This window comes from Oncorhynchus gorbuscha, linkage group LG10 (genome assembly GCF_021184085.1).
Source record: "Oncorhynchus gorbuscha isolate QuinsamMale2020 ecotype Even-year linkage group LG10, OgorEven_v1.0, whole genome shotgun sequence".
In the NCBI taxonomy this organism is placed as follows: Eukaryota; Metazoa; Chordata; class Actinopteri; order Salmoniformes; family Salmonidae; genus Oncorhynchus; species Oncorhynchus gorbuscha.
In genome coordinates, this window is record NC_060182.1 from 45,001,483 (window position 1) to 45,021,221 (window position 19,739).

The window sequence follows — 19,739 nt, forward strand, 5'->3', positions numbered from 1 at the left end:
AACCTTGTCTGGCAGCGAAACAGTTCATTCAGCCTCATTTATTGCCTTTAAAAAAAACAGCTGATATGGCTGACTTGCATAAACAAAAGTGGTTTCTTCGGACAATTGAGATGTACAAAATATGGCATAAGGGGCTACAAGTGGACAAGAGTCAATGCGTAATTTTGATTAAGACATTAATGAGCGAGCTAGGACGGACGTACTGTAGTCAATGTAACTATTTGTTCAGCACTTTTGAAATGTACAGCGACAGAATTCAAAACACGGGCCATTCATACAGTATACTCCCTTGTACACCAAGTCATAATTGTTGGATAAATAAAGGGGCTTACAAGCAGACAATGAAAGCTCTTACAATATTTTATAATTATATTTCTCTAAAACAGGTTATAGGCTAGAGTTTGCATATCTCCCTGGCATATTACATAATTTATGCAGCAGCATACAATACATTTTTGGATATCCCTTGTTGTTCTGTGCTCACCTGAACAGGAAGGTGGCGCGACGGTCCTTCGTGGGCAAATTTTGTCATCAAACCTTGTCATCAATCTGGCATTCTATGGATTTATGGTGCTTTCAAGACAATTGGAAACTCAGAAAAAAAAATGAATCATGATGACGTCAGTGATCTTCAGGTTGTAGCTCTAGAAAGAGGCCCGAGTTCCCGACTTACAATTCTGAGTTGGATGACCGTTCAAAACGTATTTTCCCCAGTCGGAGCTCGTTTTTTCTCCCCCGAGTTCCCAGTTGTCTTGAACTCACTGAAGTCAGATTTCCCAGTTCTGAGTTAAGTGGCTTTGAGTGGGGCAGAAATCATGCTGGATTGACAATGTGAAATGTTTATCATTTTAAGCTTGGAAAAGCGACTCTTAAACCCAGACTTGGGACCACACAGCCAATCCACTGAATAGCAGGCTAGTGATTGCTTTGCGATGCTTGCAGTTAGCCACTAATTCCTTCCAAATCACTCGTTGAATTTGGCCGAAGAGCACCGATACGTTTTATCTATAATTTCTCTTCATTATTTCTCTTCATATGACAAGGATTAAAAAGCATTTGCCAGTAGATTGTCAACTTGATGATGATGACTGCTAGCTTGCTAGCAAAGAGTTTGAAAAAATGATGTTGACATGATCAATCAAAGCTACTGTAGATATAACGCGATTTGACAATTTTATCTGTGGTCAATGACTTCTAATAACTCGATGGCATCACCTCAAGGGGGCTTGAATGTTGGTGTGTTGCCGCTGATAACCCTCTACAGAGGGTTTTACTGACAACAAATACTCTTGCTCTCTCTCTCTCTCTCTCTCTCTCTCTCTCTCACTCACATGTGTATTGTAATGGGTGCACAAGCCTTTTTTTGTTAACATTGTTTTTATGGGTCCATATTGTGACACAACTCTTCCTGCGAAACAGTGAATGATGCTCCAATGCTTTAGCTGCCCCATCATTTTCCATGATGTTTCTTTCAGGTTCAAGTTGACCTCAGCCAGAAGTGAACAAGGTTGAGTAAAGACACTCGATGCATCCCAAATGGCAGAGCCCTGGCACATAGTGCACTAGGGAATAGGGTACCATTTGGGACACAAGCAAGTGTGGAACTTAAGCACTCACTTCTCTCTAAAACCGCCAGACTCAGTTCCATCTCCTCCTCCAAGGAGCTCGTATTCACAACTGTGTCCAAGAGAGGCTCAAACGGACCCGAATGAAAGACATCAGAGATGGAATCACAAAATGTTTTTTGGATAGTTTTACTATGGTTAGCCGTTGGAGAGAGATGTGCGGTCACATCGTTGAATGTAACACACATACTGCAGCGTCTCTGGCCAGCCCATCCCATGTTGATTTGAAGAGGGCTTTTAAAGAGGGCCGACCATGGCCGATATTGCTGCACGGGGATATTTCCATGCCGGTATGCCAGGTTATTCCTATTGGATTTGTCATTATGCCTGGGCCAGCCAGATGAGGATGGGCTCCGGTTCTAGGAGTACTGGTTCTTCTATCTAGTTTTCCTTTTTTTTTCAAACACCTTGGAGTTTGAGGTTTTCTGTGACAGCTCTATGTTGTGCACTGTTGATACTCTAGATTCCATGTGCCTGACAAATGTCCTTGGATGTTTGCGTAGTACACAAGAGAAAAGGCAGCGATATAACAAATATTTTGGATGTAGTGATTGGAAACCACTCCACCAACCATCCCTGTTCCTCCTCCCCACTGTCCTATTAGCATGTTGCCTCCCGTCCTTACCAGTCTCACAGTGCTGTCCAGTCACACCGTCAAGACAGTGGCACCGTCCTGTCGCCTTGTCACATGGAGCGCCAGAGCAGTGGCACGATTGGTTACATCCAGCCCCGTAGCGCCCCTTCAGGCAGTCTGTAAGAGAGGACACACACACACACACACACACACACACACACACACACACACACACACACACACACACACACACACACACACACACACACACACACACACACACACACACACACACACACACACACACACACACACACACACAGACATTCATGATTCATTGACAGATAGTATGATGATATTCGGATGAAAAATACACTAAAGCATGTATGCTTACACAACTGTTTGGCTGCCCTCAATTGAACTCATTTGGATGAATTTGTTTCGATTGGATTGACATGTAGGAAATATGTGTGGATGTGTGTTGGACACCATCTGCTTATCCTACATCAGTTTAACTTGAAAGGTGGATCTATCTAGCACCGCATGTCCAGAAACGACCCATTTGCTACAGGCGTAGGATCTTCATTTGACACGTTTCTCACAGCAGGAAATAATCCTGCCACAACAGGAAATGTGAATTATTTTATGGATTATAATTACGGAGCAGCTGCTTGTACCCAATTTTATGGAAACCCGATTTGGTTAAAGATACTGAGATTTCTGTACATGTAGACAGCATATGTAGGCAGCATATCAAACACAGGCAACACACAAATACACTCAGTCTAATTAGCAATGTAATGTTCTTTAGCAATGTAATGTTCAAAAACAGCCTACATCATCATGGTTCACCAAGGGGAGTAAAGAAGGAAACGTGAAGGGAGGTGGCGTGTGAGTAGCAGCTAATTAGAAAAATTAACCATTTTAGAAGCTCTTTTAAACCTCAAAAACAATTTAATATGTAATGTTGATGTACATGGGAAACCAGCAATGTGCACTCTCTAGTAAAATGAGAGAGAGAGAGAGAGAGAGAGAGAGAGAGAGAGAGAGAGAGAGAGAGAGAGAGAGAGAGAGAGAGAGAGAGAGAGAGAATATATTGCTCAGGGCCCAACAGCAGGACCAGCACAGCTACGCAGAGGTCGTCAGAGGACAAGAGAACCCTGTAGGATTGAGTGAGATTAAACATCTCCTCCAATACATCTGCACTAAACACACACACACAGCGGACACATGCATGCACACACACACACACACACCACACACACACACCTATTGTACTAAAAGTTTACTAGCAGTCAGAAATACAGTAACTACTAACTATTAAAGTTGTTAACAGTGAGATAAACAGGATAACAGCTAACATTTATTTCTGTTATATGAGATAAACAGGATAACAGCTAACATTTATTTCTGTTATATATATATATATATATTCAATGGGGCAAAAAAGTATTTAGTCAGCCACCAATTGTGCAAATTCTCCCACCTAAAAAGATGAAAGAGGCCTGTAATTCTTCATAGGTACACCCCCCCCCCCCTCAGAATTCCCATATTACTCAGAGGAGTTGTTCCCCAAAATTGAGGAAGAGATGTGCCATTTCCAGGCCCAGTGAAATGTGCTCATCTGTGGGGACACAAATGCTCGCACAGGAACACTCCCTGATCTAACGACCACACGAGGGGACAGCTTTATTACAGGCCATACTGTTTAACTGCCTTAATCTCCCCCATAGAAACAACAGTGACAGCATCATCAACAACAACGGAAGGGATCTGTTGCAGCTCTGTAGAAGCCTGGGTCTGTACTTTGTCAATGGTAGTTTACAGGGGGACTCTTTGGGGAGATTCACCTATTGCTCACCTCTTGGCCACAGCACAGTAGACTATATGATTACAGACATTGATCCTTTCTCTCTCACCTCATTCACTGTCCAGCCACTAACACCTCTGTCTGATCACAGCCAAATGACCTTGTTCCTCAAAAGAACAGACATGGAAACAACCACACATTCACAGCCCAGTAAGTTATACAACATCAGAAATTCATACAGATGGGCCCAAAACAGCACAGAAGAATACCAAAAAGCAACCTATAACCAAACACTCTTAGATTGTCATGTTCGTCATACGAATGAGACCAAGGTGCAGCATGGTATGCGTACATTCTTCTTTATTTAAAGAATGAAACACTGAACAAACAACAAAACGAACCGTGACGCTATATGAATAGTGCAGACAGGAAACTAAAGATAGAACAAGAACCCACAACACCGAAGGGAAATGGCTACCTAAATATAATCCCCAATCAGAGACAACGATAAACAGCTGCCTCTGATTGGGAACCATATCAGGCCACCATAAACATACAAAACCCCTAGACAATACAAAAACTAGCGTATCCACCCTAGTCACACCCTGACCTAACCAAAATATAAATAAAACAGAGATATCTCAGGTCAGGGCGTGACATAGATAACTTTCTGGATACCACATTCACTCATAGTAAAGAAGGCATCAATCTAGCAGTAAAATTATGATTGTAAAATTATGAGGAAAAAACTTAGAACACTATCCAACCAAAAGCACAGAAACCCATATAATGGTGAATTACGGCTTCATTATTGTGAGACTTTAAAACTCTACAAATGTACACTCAGAACCCCAAAAGCACAGTACAACAGCAAGCAGCTGACACTAATTGAGGAGTCCATGAACAAACAACTTCTGGCAAAATTGAAAAAAAAAATCGGAACGAGGAATTAGCGATTCAAAATTGTGACAAATGGACAACCCATTTTAAAACACTCTACAACACCATTCAAACGGACACAAACACAGAACAATGGCAAATTCATGAGAAGTTGAATGGATTAGAAAAAGCTATAAAGGACAATTCAAATCCCCAATTACTGACCAGGAGCTCTATAAGAAACATCAGGTCCTCAAATTTAAAAAACCATATGGACCTGATGGCATCCTAAATGAGATGCTCAAACTCACTAGTGCAAAATTTCAATTGGCTACATTAAAACTGTTTGATCCTGAGTGTAGGTTATTTCTCTGACATCTGGAATCAAGGACTCATAACTCCAATCTTTAAGAACGGAGACAATTTTGACTCTAACAATTCCAGAGGCATTAAAAAATACATTCAAATTGAAATACCTATTAAAATTTGGCTAAAACTAATTGAATGTGTCATTGAACCAAACACTTTATGGCAGTGAGGTGTGGGGTCCACATGCAAAACAAGATTTCATCAAATGGGTCAAACACCCCATGTAAACCCTGCATGCAGAGTTCTGTAAGATTCTCCTACATGTCCAGAGGAAAACTACAAACAATGCATGCAGGCCAGAATTAGGCCAATATCCAGTAATAATAAAAACAAAAAAAAGAGCAATTGAGTTCTGGAAACACCTAAAATACAGTCCTGCAATGCCAATAGCTGAGCAAAGAAAAGATTCCCCTCATCCAGCTGATCCTAGGGCTGAGTTCACAAACCTGTTCTACTAACACACTGAAGCCTCAGTCCCCTCATCCAGCTGATCCTGGGGCTGAGTTCACAAACCTGTTCTACTAACACACTGAAGCCTCAGGACCAGATTCAATCCGAATAAAACAAATTACAACACAATCAAAACAAAACTGCATTGCTTATTGGGAAACTATTTGACCATGGTTACTGATCAAAACCTTAGAAAACCTTGACAAAGTACAGGCTCAGTGAGCACAGCCTTGCCATTGAGACGGGTAGACAGGAAAACCTGGCTCCCTGTATTGGAAAGGCTATACAACCACTGCACCACAGCAGAACCTGAGACGGAGCTGCATTTCCTGACAAAATGTAAAAAATATATAACCATTAGAGAGTGTAATTTCCCCAAATTTGAAACACTATTCTCGAATGAGAGTAGGCTACCCGTCCTGTTGGGGGAGGACAGAGAGCTGCGGGTTGGCAGCGCACTACATTACTGCCTGCCATAAGATGAGGAACATTGTCTGACAGACCAATCAACCTGCACATGTCCTCTACTGTATGCTTATTGTTCAATGTATGGTTATTTTGACCCTTGGTTTTTGTTGTCCCATTGACAATTTAGATTCTTATGATTTTCATTTTGTAAATATCCAAAGTAAGCTTTGGCAAAATGTACATTGTTACGTCATGCCAATAAAGCGAATTGAATTGGGGAGGGAGAGGGAGAGAAAAAAAAATCCCGGCACGATTCCCCAAAGTTCCTAATTGAATGCAGATGCAAGGCTCTGGTCGCTTCATGGCTTCCAGATGACAAGCAACTCAACGCCAACTTTGTGTTTCAGTGAAACTATTCTGGTTATTTTCGTCTTATGGACACACACACACAACCACACACATGCATAGCTACATACACACGCAGACACGAACAGTAGTTACTTAGGCAGTAAGTTCACCTCCCCACACACACACTCTCATGGACGCAAGCATGCGTGTCTGGAAATGCACAAACACGTCTATCTCCCACAGAATTCCAGTATATCCATCACACAATGACCATCCTGCTAGGTCCAAAGCCAGACACTAAAGATAGAGGGAGGCATGGATGGAGGAAGCAGACCCAAAGGATGGCTCCGGTTCCGAGAACATCACCCTCTGAGGTCAAGAAGCCTCCCTCCCACACATTCACACAGCTGCCTGTCAGTGTGGCCAAAACACTGCAGTGTAACACACACACAAATGTTTTACATTTTAGTCTTTTGTTTTTTTAAAGATTATACTTGATAAGCAATACAGAACATACACATACAAACAACAACATAATTACAAACATCACACCTGCCCAGACCCACTCGCACACACCATCTCCAGCATCTCCTTCCGCCACATGGTCTCTCTCTCTCTCGCACGCACGCACACACGCATACTGGTTCCAGATACACCAAAAGCCATTGTAAGCGAATTATCAGATTTTTTACAATGTCTGGAGAAGTGTTTTAACGTGTTGGTATTATAGAATGATGTAGTAGGGGAGACTCGGCAGAGAATCACATGGTTGGCTCATAGCTGGGGTGCTGTCTGTTGATGCAGGGGTTGCAGTGAGCTCTCCTTTTTCCCCATGATCAAAATGTCACCCTTTAATGTACACTTCTGTTCTTACCTAATGGCTCCAATACAGTGGCCTCCAACTCTTGTCCTGGGGGACTACAGGGTGTACAGGCTTTTTTTCCCCCACCCAACCACTTACACACCTGTTTCAAATCATTAAGGTCCTGATGTGCAGCTAATACCCCCCCCCCCCAACCTCCTGTTGATTATTGTGTAACTGCTCAGCACAAACAGCAAGAGAGAGGGAAACAGAAGAACAGTGTTGAGTAACTCAGCTAAAATAAGAGTATGAACTCATAAAGAGCTGGAACTACCATGTGCGTGGAAGATGAGAAACACCATGAGGAAAGATGGATGTCCAAACTGTGCATGTGCGTGTTGTGCAAGGTTGGGGTCCCTTGGAATTTAAGTCACTAAATTCAGGAAGTGGTTAGCTTCTCCTTTTCAGTTTGTTGAGAAATCATATAAAATGGATGCAATTTTTTCAATCATTGAATTGATATTGCAGTTTATTTCTTAAATTGTTAAATTCTAATTGACCCAATTACAAAGATTGTTAGCACGGTTCATATAAGGAAATCAGTCAATTAAAATACATTCATTAGGCGCTAACCTATGGATTTCACATGACTGGGAATACAGACATGGATCTGTTGGTTACAGATACCTTAAAAATAAAGTAGGGGCGTGGATAAGAAAACCAGTCAGTATGTGATGTGGCCACCAATTCCCTCATGCAGAGCGACACATCTCCTTCGCATAGAGTTGATCAGGCTGTTGATTGTGGCCTGTGGAATGTTGTCCCACTCCTCTTCAATGGCTGTGCAAAGTTAATGGATATTGGCGGGAACTGGAATACGCTGTTGTACTCGTCCATCCAGAGCATCCAAAACATGCGCCGACTGTCGGCGTCGACAGTGATGATCGCCTCGCTTCGCGTTCTTAGGAAACTACGCAGTATATTGTTTTTTAATGTATTATTTCTTACACTGTTACACCAGGACATCTTAATTAAGTCTTATTACAAACAGCCGGGAAGAACTATTGGATATAAGAGCAACGTTAACTTACCAACGTTACGACCAGGAATACGACTTTCCCAAAGCGGATTCTCTGTTTGGTCCACCACCCAGGACAATGGTTCGGATACCAACAGGCGACCCAAAACAAAGGCACCGCAGAAGGGGCAGAGCGGTCTTCTGGTCAGGCTCATTAACGGGCACATCGCCCACCGCTAGCGAGAATACTACTAGCCAACATCCAGTCTCTTGACAACAATTTAGATGAAATCCGAGCAAGGGTTGCTTCCAGAGAGACATCAGAGTTTGTAACATTCTCTGTTTCACGGAAACATGGCTCACTCGGGATACTTTATCAGAGTCGGTAGAGCCACCTGGTTTCTTCACGCATCGCGCCGACAGAAACAAACATCTCTCTGGTAAGAAGAAGAGCGGGGTGTATGCCTTATGATTAACGAGACATGGTGTAATCATAACAACATACAGGAACTAAAATCCTTTTGTTCACCTGACCTAGAATTCCTTACAATCAAATGCAGACCGCATTATCTACCAAGGGAATTATCTTTGACTATAATCACAGTCGTGTACATCCCCCCCAAGCAGACACCTAGACAGCCCTGAAAGAACTTAATTGGACTCTATGTAAACTGGAAACCTCATATCCTGAGGCAAAAGTTTATCTGCAAATTGAATGCGCGACCCGGTCTGGGAAAATTCTGGATCATTGTTACTCTAACCATTTTGCTGCTCGCAGCCTATAGACAGAAACTAATTCCACGCTTCAAGATTGCTTCGATCACGTGGACTGGGATACCTTCCGGACAGCGTCGAACAACAACATTGATGTATACACTGATTCGGTGAGCGAGTTGATTAGCAAGTGCATCAGTGATGTTGTACCAACAACAACTATTAAATCCGTCCCCAACCAGAAACCGTGGATTGATGGCATTCGCGCAAAACTGAAAACGCGAACCACTGCTTTAATCAGAGCAGGGCGACCGGAATCATGACCGAATACAAACAGTGTAGCTATTCCCTCCGCAAGGCAATCAAACAAGCTAAGCGTAAGTATGGAGACAAAGTAGAGTCGCAATTCAATGGCTCAGACACGAGAGGAATGTGGCAGGGTATACAGTCAATCATGGACTACAAAAGGTAAACCAGCCCCGTCACAGACCCCAATGTCTTGCTCCCAGACAAACTAAACAACTTCTTTGCTCGCTTTGAGGACAATACAGTGCCACCAACACAGCCCACTACCAAAACCTGCGGACTCTCCTTCACCGCAGCCAACATGAGTAAAACATTTAAACATGTTAACCCTCGCAAGGGTGCCGGCCCAGACGGCATCCCATCCTCAGAGCATGAAGTGTTTTGAGAGACTAGTCAAGGATCATATTACCTCCACCCTCCCTGACACCCTAGACCCACTCCAATTTGCTTACCGCCCCAATAGGTCCACAGACGACGCAATCGCAATCACACTGCACACTGCCCTAACCCATCTGGACAAATCTCACACTCAACGTCAACAAAACAAAGGAGATGATCGTGGACTTCAGGAAACAGTAGAGGGAGCACACCCCTATCCACATCGACAGTAGTGGGGAATGTGGAACGTTTTAGGTTCCTCGTTATACATATCACAGACAAACTGAAATGCAGACAGCGTGGTGAAGAAGGCACAACAGCGCCTCTTCAACCTCAGGAGGTTGAATAAATCCGGCTTGTCCCCAAAAACACTCACTATGTTTTTTGTGCATATGGAACATTTCTGGTATCTTTCATTTCAGCTTATGAAACATTTACATTTACATTTACATTTAAGTCATTTAGCAGACGCTCTTATCCAGAGCGACTTACAAATTGGGGACCAACACTTTGCATTTATATTTTAGTTCAGTGTAAATACCCATTTCTGTTTCCAATAATTGGACAATGAAGTACTATTCTGCGTTGGTCTGGGCTGGCACGCCATGCACTGTACCCACCTAGGTCACAGTTGTCCCCATGGAAACCAGGCGGGCACTGGCGCAGACACTCCCCTGTCACACGATCACAGGGTACCCCTGATGGACACCCACATGTCCTCTTGCAGGCAAGGCCATAGTATCCTCTGTCACATTCTAGAGAAGAGGCGCAAACGTGGGTTAAAAGTGCTGGTTACACATTTAGGGACAGTTTCCCAGACCCAGATTAAGCCAGATAGAACCATTCCTGTGTGTGTGTGTGTGTGTGTGTGTGTGTGTGTGTGTGTGTGTGTGTGTGTGTGTGTGTGTGTGTGTGTGTGTGTGTGTGTGTGTGTGTGTGTGTGTGTGTGTGTGTGTGTGTGTGTGTGTGTGTGTGTGTGTGTGTGTGTGTGTGTGTGTGTGTGTGTGTGTGTGTGTGTGTGTCCATGCTTATGTGTGTGTGGGTGCATGCAGAACATCTCCTGAACCACTGACCCTCCTGGCAGTTCTTGCCCTGGTAGCCTGGTTTGCAGACACAGGAGCCATGGCGGCGGTGGCACTCCAGGGTGTTCTGTTGGAAACACTGGCACTCCTCCGAGCAGCCAGGGCCGTATGCCCACTTAGGACACGCTGGGTAGAGATGGCACACCAAAGGGTTAAACCGGACTGCAGGCCTGACTGCAGGCACTGACTGTGTACATGGATGTGCAGGGCAAGTGGTCCAGGGCCCGCATTGATAAAGAATCTCATTGTTGGGGTTATGATGTATGAACAGTTTAGTCATTTAGATCACATTGAATAACATTACATGGACAGAGGGGACCTGATCCTTGATCAGCAATCCTCTGAGACGCTTGACAGCCCCCGATCACAGTATGATCCTGACGTACAAGGAATGAGTCTTTCCTTGAGGTTACCACTGCATCTGGCAATTGAAATAAATGGCTACAGGGAGTGAATGTATGACCGAAAGGAAACAGAAAGTAGAGAGTCAGTGAGATGTCACGCCACTCACGTAGGTGACAGAAACGCCCATAGAGCCCAGGGTCACACAGGCAGGCTCCGTAGGTCCGATGGCAGCGCCCGTTATTGGCACAGTTACACTTCTTATTGCAAAGTTTCCCATACAGACCGCTAGGACAGCCTATGGAGCAAAGAGACACAGAGAGAAGAGTAGAGAGTACATTATAATGTGCACCGATATTGGTATTTGCACTTTTGGGATAATTCAAATGCTAGGTAAGCCAAATCATATGTACCATTTAAAGAGAAAACAATGTTATTTTGATCCAGGTCTGCATGATAACATTAATGTGTGCCAACTCACCATCCTGGCACAGATCCCCACTGACTCCAGGTGGGCAGCGACAGTGCCCGCTCACAGGGTCACAGGTGGCACCATTCTTACACTTACAGCTGAAGAGGCAGTTCCTGCCAAATGTGCCCTCTAGACAAGCTGAGCAGAGGGAAGGAGAGAGAGAGGGTGAGAGAAGCATAGACACATGTATGGTGTTAAATCTCTCAATCAAAGCTGGATACGTCATCAAAATAGGCCATTTCTGTTGGATGATTATGTCTGACATAATGTAAAATTCCCTTCTAACATATATACAGATGCAGGATCTTAATTTGAGCCACAGTAAATGCAGCTGTGCTTCAGGATTTACATAAATTCACTGAAAACCCACACTAACATGCGGTTATACTAACAGTATTGTACTTTCATGTGCTCTACTTTTTTCCAGCTAATAGCCCCACCACCGATCAAGCCACATTATGGACTAAATGTTCAAATCCTGTTGCTGCAAGATTATGCTGCTATGGCAACACTGGTTGAATTATGATCCTACATCGGTAGCTTCACCCAGGAATGGGTTAACTCCATATAGGTTTGATGACTACAGCAGGTTCTCAATAACACCTGTGACTTTGAGGATTAAACCATTTTAATGTTTTGATACACCACATGACCAAAAGTATGTGGACAACTGCTTGTCAAACATCTCATTACAAAATCATGGGCATTAATATGGAGTTGGTCCCCCCTTTGCGGCTATAACAGCCTTCACTCTTCTGGGAAGGCTTTCCATTAGATGTTATAACATTGCTGTGGGGACTTGCTTCCATTCAGCCACAAGAGCATTAGTGAGGTCTGGCACTGATGTTGGGCGATTAGGCCTGGCTCGCAGTCGGTGTTCCAATTCATCACAAAGGTGTTTGATGGGGTTGAGGTCAGGGCTCTGTGCAGGCCAGTCAAGTTCTTCCACACCAATTTCGACAAACCATTTCTATATGGATCTCGCTTTGTGCATGGGGGCATTGTCATGCTGAAACAGGAAGGGTCCTTCACCAAACTGTTGCCACAAAGTTGGAAGCACAGAATCATCTAGAATGTCATTTCCCTTCACTGGAACTAAAGGGCCTAATCCAAACCACAAAAAAACAGACCCAGACCATTATTCTTACTCCACCAAACTTTACAGTTGGCACTATGCATTCGCTATGAGTCGTCCGTCGACCTCCGCCAGAAAGTGAAGCGTGATTTATCACTCCAGAGAACACGTTTCCACTGCTACAGAATCCAATGGCGGCGAGCTTTACACCACTCCAGCCGAAGCTTGGCATTGTGCATGGTGATCCCATTTCACCCATTTCATGAAGCTCCTGACGAGCATTTCTTGTGCTGACAATGCTTCCAGAGGCAGTTTGGAACTCAGTAGTGAGTGTTACAACCGAGGACGGACGATTCTTATGTGCTACGCACTTTTGCACTCGGCGGTCCCGTTCTGTGTGCTGGTGTGCCCTACCACTTTGTGACTGAGCCGTTGTTGCTCCTAGACGTTTCCACTTCATAATAACAGCACTTACAGTTGCCTGGGGCAGCTGTAGCAGGGCAGAAATTTTACAAACTGACTTGTTGGAAAGGTGGCATCCTATGACGGTGCCACGTTGAATGTCACGTAGCTCTTCAGTAAGGCCATTCTACTACCAATGTTTGTCTATGGAGATTGCATGGCGGTGTGCTTGATTTTATACACATGTCAGCATCGGGTGTGGCTGAAATAGTCAAATTCACAAATTTGAAGGGCAGTCCACATACTTTTGTACATATAGTGTATATTTTGTTCTCTCTGCATGACATCAGGTGCAGAAGAGACTCACTCTGGTTGCAGACAAGGCCTGTCCACCCATCAGGGCAGTCACAACGTCCCTCCTCCAGGTCACACACACCACCGTTGGAGCAGTCGTCACACGTCAGGCTGCAGTCATGGCCAAACGTTTCGTTTAAACACACTGGTGAGGAAGAGCAGGAAGAGGAAGATGAGGTACAATATATATATATAGTAAAGGAGTAAAGCCAATTTTGACATTGTTTTTACAATCTAAAAAAAATGTGCAAACAAGCTGTTTATAAGCTGCTTACATCTGTGTTACGACTTCCTTATCTGGTTATTACAACAGTCTTATATATGCCTTATGTGGGTGTTGCTACAGGTGTATGTATACCAAAGGTCTTGGTGAGGGTGCTCTGGGCCCGGAGCTCTCCCAGGCCGTCCTCCTCATAGTCGTCATAGCGCTCCAGCGGCTGGAAGTTGTCATTCAGCAGGGTGAACTGGGGTGGAGGGAGCTTCACCGCGATGCGGCCGCTCCACTCCAACAGCTCTACTGCCCGCTCCAGGGCTGGAGGGAGAAAGTAGAACAGTCATTGTCTCTGTCTCTGCACACTTAGTCTCCATTCTAATATCCACTTTAGCACGCCACTTGAATCAACTCTGAGGCCTAGTTACAGCCGATAACGTCTACCGCCTGGCATAGCCTACCACCAAGGCCCAGAGTTTTGGTCAAGTCAGGATAAACCTCTGGCCCTAAGTATTATTTTGACCTGACTACCGCCCAGACAGGATTCATTTTCAATCCACTTACCAATACAGGAGAGACGGTTCTCGTTTAGCCGGTGTCCGAGGCGACAGTAGCACTGGAAGGAGCCGGCTGTGTTCTGGCAGGTATGGTCACAGCCTCCGTTGCCTACCAGACACTCATCCACATCTGCAACATCAACAACCAAAACTAGAAATGGTACATTTCCTGAAGAAATTCTATGTGCTTGCCGCGATTGTAGCGTTCAAGCTGCAGCAAACACACTAATAAGGCTCAGAGAGATTACATCATTGTAAGCAAAGGGTGTCTTCATGCTTACAGACATCAACAACAGAACTTAAATCTGCCAAGACTACAATTATTTTCTTCCAATTTACCCCGTCCCTTGAGGCATGCCTACATCAGGGAGAACAAGCTGACTTTTATTCTGTAAACAGGAAGTCGACCCATTGTGTAGATAGATCATTTTTGATAGCATTTGATCAAGGAGGTTATCCTGCTAAATGGACCATACCATCACAGCCACACCCATCCGAGTTGAGACGGTAGCCAGCCCCGCAGTAGCATTCATAACCCCCGGGATAGTTCGTACAGTCCTGCTCGCAGCACGAGCTTCCCGTCTCACACTCATCCAAGTCTAAAACACACACGGTCATTGTTGACAAGTCTGTCTATGAAGGGACTTTAGTGCCAATCATTTGTCAGTTCAATCGTTTTGAATTCATGCCAAATTCAAAATGATTGGCACTAAAATCGCTCCATATCGATCAAAACTGATTATATTATTCTCCAAACTGCTCTTTGCTCACCCACACAAGTCATGAGGTCATCGTCCAGATGGTAACCATGGTTACAGCTACAGACAGGTCCGAGGGCGGAGTGTTGGCACTTTTGGGAACAGCCTCCGTTGGCAGTCTCACAACCGCCGTTCACAATCTCCATCTCGATACCTAAAGGAGAGACAAATGTGGACACCTGTTGTTCCAAGACAAACATATACACAATCTTTTCTTGCAAATAATCCCTTTTTCTTGTGGCGCTAATGTTTTAGTCTGACCAAAACATTTGTAATAGCCTTTGTTGTATTTTACTCTAAACTCCAACATGCCTAAAGGGGAATATGGATGATGATTCATGCCAGTAAAAATGCTATAATAAAAGTGTAAATGTGTAATGCTATTTTGACATCACGGATAATTGGTAATGTCTCAGTGAGTAAATGGGAGTTGACTGAGAGTGAATGAAAGTTGACTTACGATAGCATTTCCTGCCGTTGGCACCCAACTTGTATGCTGGGTTACAGACACAGGTAAAGGAACCCTGGGTGTTATGGCAACCGTGGGCACAGGGAGTTTGGCCTGTCTCACACTCGTCGATGTCTGAGACACACACACACACACACCTTAAATCATTGTAATCACCATTACCCCCAATAGACTAATCCCTAGAAGCATAGTCAATTCGGAAGTTGACCTTCACAGTTTTTGCCATCCTGTGCCAGTGTATATCCAGGACGACAGTCACACTGAGATCGTCCTCCTTCATTTCTACAGGTGTGCACACAGCCTCCATTTCTGTCTGCACACGGGTTTCTCACTGGAACACAGTAACACAGAATGAGTACAATAATGTACGTACACACAGACAGAAACACACACACAAACACATTCTCCCTTGTGGATTTGAGGGAGTAAGAGGGTAATCGGGTTAAATGGGAGTCTGGATACTTTCTCCCTGCAGATATGGCCATAATTACTTCCATGTCTGGACCCCTGAGAGGTGAATTTCCAAGTGGCTACACGTATTAGGAATCAAGTGCCTTTTCCTTTATTTCTTGGTAGCTACTTGTTTGTTTGAAATCCACCCTAGGTATAATTATTTCATGCATTGCGCTCTTGGATGGTGCTTTGGTAACCAAGGCAACAGTGAGCCACTGGTAAGACTCAGTTAATGTGTATTGGCCAGTCAGTCTGCTGGCCAGACAGACCAATGGTCAGAGGTCGCCAAGCCAATGGCAAGTCTCGCCAAGCCAACCGGTCACTGTCAAGGACCTCGCAGTCGGATACAAGACTAGAGGAATTTCAAAGCTCGCCAAAGTGGACAGTAATTTATTTATTTTTTGTTATTACAGTTCACACTTCCCAACAGCTGCAAGTTCTGCTTTATAACCTCATAAATTACTATAATTGTATTTTCCCCTCTATTTTATCAAAACCATTTAAATATCACTTCAATCCAATTGGATTGTAAACATAATTGACATTTCTCTCAGGGCTTTTTTGTCTTTTGATGTTTAAATGTAAAATTCCAACAATATTACATGTGTCTTGATATATAAAATACAACATGTTGTATCTGAGATCAACGTGTCGACCACAATAAGAACCATCTGAAGTTTAATTCAGAAGTAAGGATCCAGGCTGCCAATGGCCTTTGGGTAAGGACTGAGGACTGCCAGCCACGATATCTGAAGCCAACCACTACAGCACAGCTGTGTAGTTCAGCTAAGCTCATAGTGCAGGGGATTTGTGAAAATTCTGTTTACTTTGTAAACTTGTACCAGTTTGGGGCCCTGAACATTTAGATATGGAGGCATCGGAAAAACACCTGCAAATAAGGTATTTATTTCTCCTATCTCCTGAACCAAGCATGCTATGACAGAGAAGGTGATGTTTACCCCTATGTTTTGGTGGTCAAGGATTACAATGGTACTATGCACAACATCAAATCGCTACCTAGAGGCAGTGGCAGTCATTTTGCTATTCCGCCATAGCCGGACAATGTATTTTCCGTCATATCTACTGAATGATATCATGATATCACAGAAGGTGATGTTTACAACTATGTGTTGATGGTCAATGAATAAAATGATATCCCGTAAAACATCAAACAGTTCAGATTATTATATAATGGTGGATTGCTGTGGTAAACAATGGAAAGAAATCCAATGAGATACCTAGTCAGTTGTACAACTGTTGAACTGCCTTCAACTGAAATGTGTCTTCTGCATTTAACCCTCTGAATCAGAGAGGTGTGGGGGGGGACTGCCATAATCAACATCGTCAGCATCCGGGGAACAGTGGGTTAATTGCCTTTCTCAGGAGCAGAATGACAGATTTTCACCTTGTCAGCTCGGGGATTCGATCCAGCAACCTTTTGGTTACTGGCCCACTAGGCTAACTGCCCAATGTAAATGTAGCACTCACTTCCGTAGCACTCACTTCCGTCATCATGAAGTGGTTTGAGAGACTAGTCAAGGACCATATCAACTCCACCCTATCTGACACCCTAGACCCACTCCAATTTGCTTACCGCCCCAATAGGTCCACAGACGACGCAATCGCAATCACACTGCACACTACCCTAACCCATCTGGACAAGAGGAAAACCTATTTAAGAATGCTGTTCATCGACTACCGCTCAGCATTTAACACCACAGTGCCCTCCAAGCTCGTCATCAAGCTCGAGACCCTGGGTCTCGACCCCGCCCTGTGCAACTGGGTCCTGGACGTCCTGATGGGCCGCCCCCAGGTGGTGAGGGTAGGTAACAACATCTCCACCCCGCTGATCCTCAACACTGAGGCCTCACAAGGGTGCATTCTCAGCCCTCTCCTGTATTCCCTGTTCATCCATGACTGCGTGGCCATGCATAACTCCAACTCAATCATCAAGTTTGCAGACGACACTACAGTGGTAGGCTTGATTTACCAACAACGACGAGACGGCCTACAGGGAGGAGGTGAGGGCCCTTGGAGTGTGGTGTCAGGAAAATACTCAACGTCAACAACACTAAGGAGATGACCGTGGACTTCAGGAAAAAGCAGAGGGAGCACCCCCCTATCCACATCGATGGGACAGTAGTGAAGAGCGTGGAAAGTTTTAAGTTCCTCGGCGTACATATCACAGACAAACTGGAATGGTCCACCCAACACAGACAGCGTGGTGAAGAAGGCGCAGCAGCGCCTCTTCAACCTCAGGAGGCTGAAGAAATTCGGCTTGTAACCGAGAACACTCAAACTTTTACAGATGCACAATCGAAAGCATCCTGTCGGGCTGTATCACCGCCTGGTATGGCAACTGCTCTGCCCACAACCGTAAGGCTCTCCAGAGGGTAGTGAGGTCTGCATAACGCATCACCGGGAGCAAACTACCTGCCCTCCAGGACACCTACACCACCCGATGTCACAGGAAGACCAAAAATATCATCAAGGACAACAACCACCTGAGCCACTGCCTCTTCACCCCGCTATCATCCAGAAGGCGAGGTCAGTACAGGTGGATCAAAGCTGGGACCGAGAGACTGAAAAACAGCTTCTATCTCAAGGACATCAGACTGTTTAACAGCCATCACTAACATTGAGTGGCTGCTGCCAACATACTGACTCAACTCTAGCCACTTTAATAATGGAAAAATGTATGTAATAAATGTATCACTAGCCACTTTAAACAATGGGCACTTTATATAATGTTTACATACCCTACATTACTCATCTCATATGTATATACTGTACTCTATACCATCTACTGCATCTTGCCGTTCGGCCATCACTCATTCATATATTTTTATGTACATATTCTTATTCATTCCTTTACACTTGTGTGTATAATGTAGTTGTTGTGAAATTGTTAGGTTAGATTACTTGTTAGATATTACTGTACTGTCGGAACTAGAAGCACAAGCATTTCGCTACACTCGCATTAACATCTGCTAACCATGTGCATGTGCCAAATAAAATTAGATTTGATTTTATGTACACCTTATAATATTATTTCTGTTGTTGATTTGAAAATTTGATTTAACTATTTTTTGAGAAATATTATACTTTAGGTTAAGCTTAGTTTGGGGGCAATGTGGAATGAATCATTTTTTATTCTGCTTTACTGAAAATGTATCATCATTGACACCATGCTAAGGTACGAGCAAGAAAGATTCTGCTGGAATCCGGTGGGGTCGTCTGCTGCAATAGCCCATCGGTGACAAGAACCGGCGAGTTGTGCGTTGCTCGATGCCGTTCTGCACACCACTGTTGTACTGCGCTGTTATTTGCCTGTTTGTGGGCTGCCTGTTAGCTTGCATGATTCTTGCCATTCTCCTTCGACCCCTCATCCACGAGTTGTTTTCACCCACAGTACTGCCACCGACTGGATGTTTTTGGTTTGTCACACCATTCTTCTTCTAGACACTGTCGTGCGTGAAGAGCCCAGGAGGCCGGCCGTTTCTGAGATACTGGAACCAGCGCTCCTGGTACCGATGATCATAACACGCTCAAAGTCCCTTAGGTCACTCATTTTGCCCATTCTAACGTTCAATCTAACAGTAACTGAATGCCTCCATGTCCGTCTGCTTGCTTTGTATACCACGTGACTCACTGTCTGTAGGAGCGAACCATTTTCATGAACAGGGTGGTGTACCTAATAAAATGTATGTCTAAAAGTCACATCTGAATTTAGAATTTGTCAGGATGTAGTGTATATCCACCAAACTCCAAAATTGCTTTGGAAATGGTCTGTATTCTTTAGAATATTAAAAATGTGTAATGTAAAGATATCCCCTGATATGGATGCTTTTTCGCCCAGTGGCAGTCCACCATTTTATAATAA

At 44.1% G+C, this 19,739-nt stretch overlaps 1 protein-coding gene across 2 annotated transcripts in view; it reads right to left on the reverse strand.

Annotated features, from left to right (window-relative positions):
- The window catches only part of LOC124045183 (multiple epidermal growth factor-like domains protein 6), a 181,720-nt gene that overhangs the window by 61,175 nt on the left and 100,806 nt on the right, over nucleotides 1–19,739 (reverse strand). For both annotated transcript variants that reach the window (XM_046364436.1, XM_046364435.1), the window contains 12 exons: nucleotides 15,612–15,734; nucleotides 15,395–15,517; nucleotides 14,948–15,088; nucleotides 14,653–14,775; nucleotides 14,184–14,306; nucleotides 13,767–13,940; nucleotides 13,422–13,553; nucleotides 11,587–11,715; nucleotides 11,275–11,403; nucleotides 10,755–10,889; nucleotides 10,302–10,436; nucleotides 2,251–2,376 (listed from right to left, as the gene is read on the reverse strand). In XM_046364436.1, the coding sequence (XP_046220392.1) occupies nucleotides 2,251–2,376; nucleotides 10,302–10,436; nucleotides 10,755–10,889; nucleotides 11,275–11,403; nucleotides 11,587–11,715; nucleotides 13,422–13,553; nucleotides 13,767–13,940; nucleotides 14,184–14,306; nucleotides 14,653–14,775; nucleotides 14,948–15,088; nucleotides 15,395–15,517; nucleotides 15,612–15,734 (1,593 nt within the window). The remainder of the gene's footprint in view (nucleotides 1–2,250; nucleotides 2,377–10,301; nucleotides 10,437–10,754; nucleotides 10,890–11,274; nucleotides 11,404–11,586; nucleotides 11,716–13,421; nucleotides 13,554–13,766; nucleotides 13,941–14,183; nucleotides 14,307–14,652; nucleotides 14,776–14,947; nucleotides 15,089–15,394; nucleotides 15,518–15,611; nucleotides 15,735–19,739) is intronic.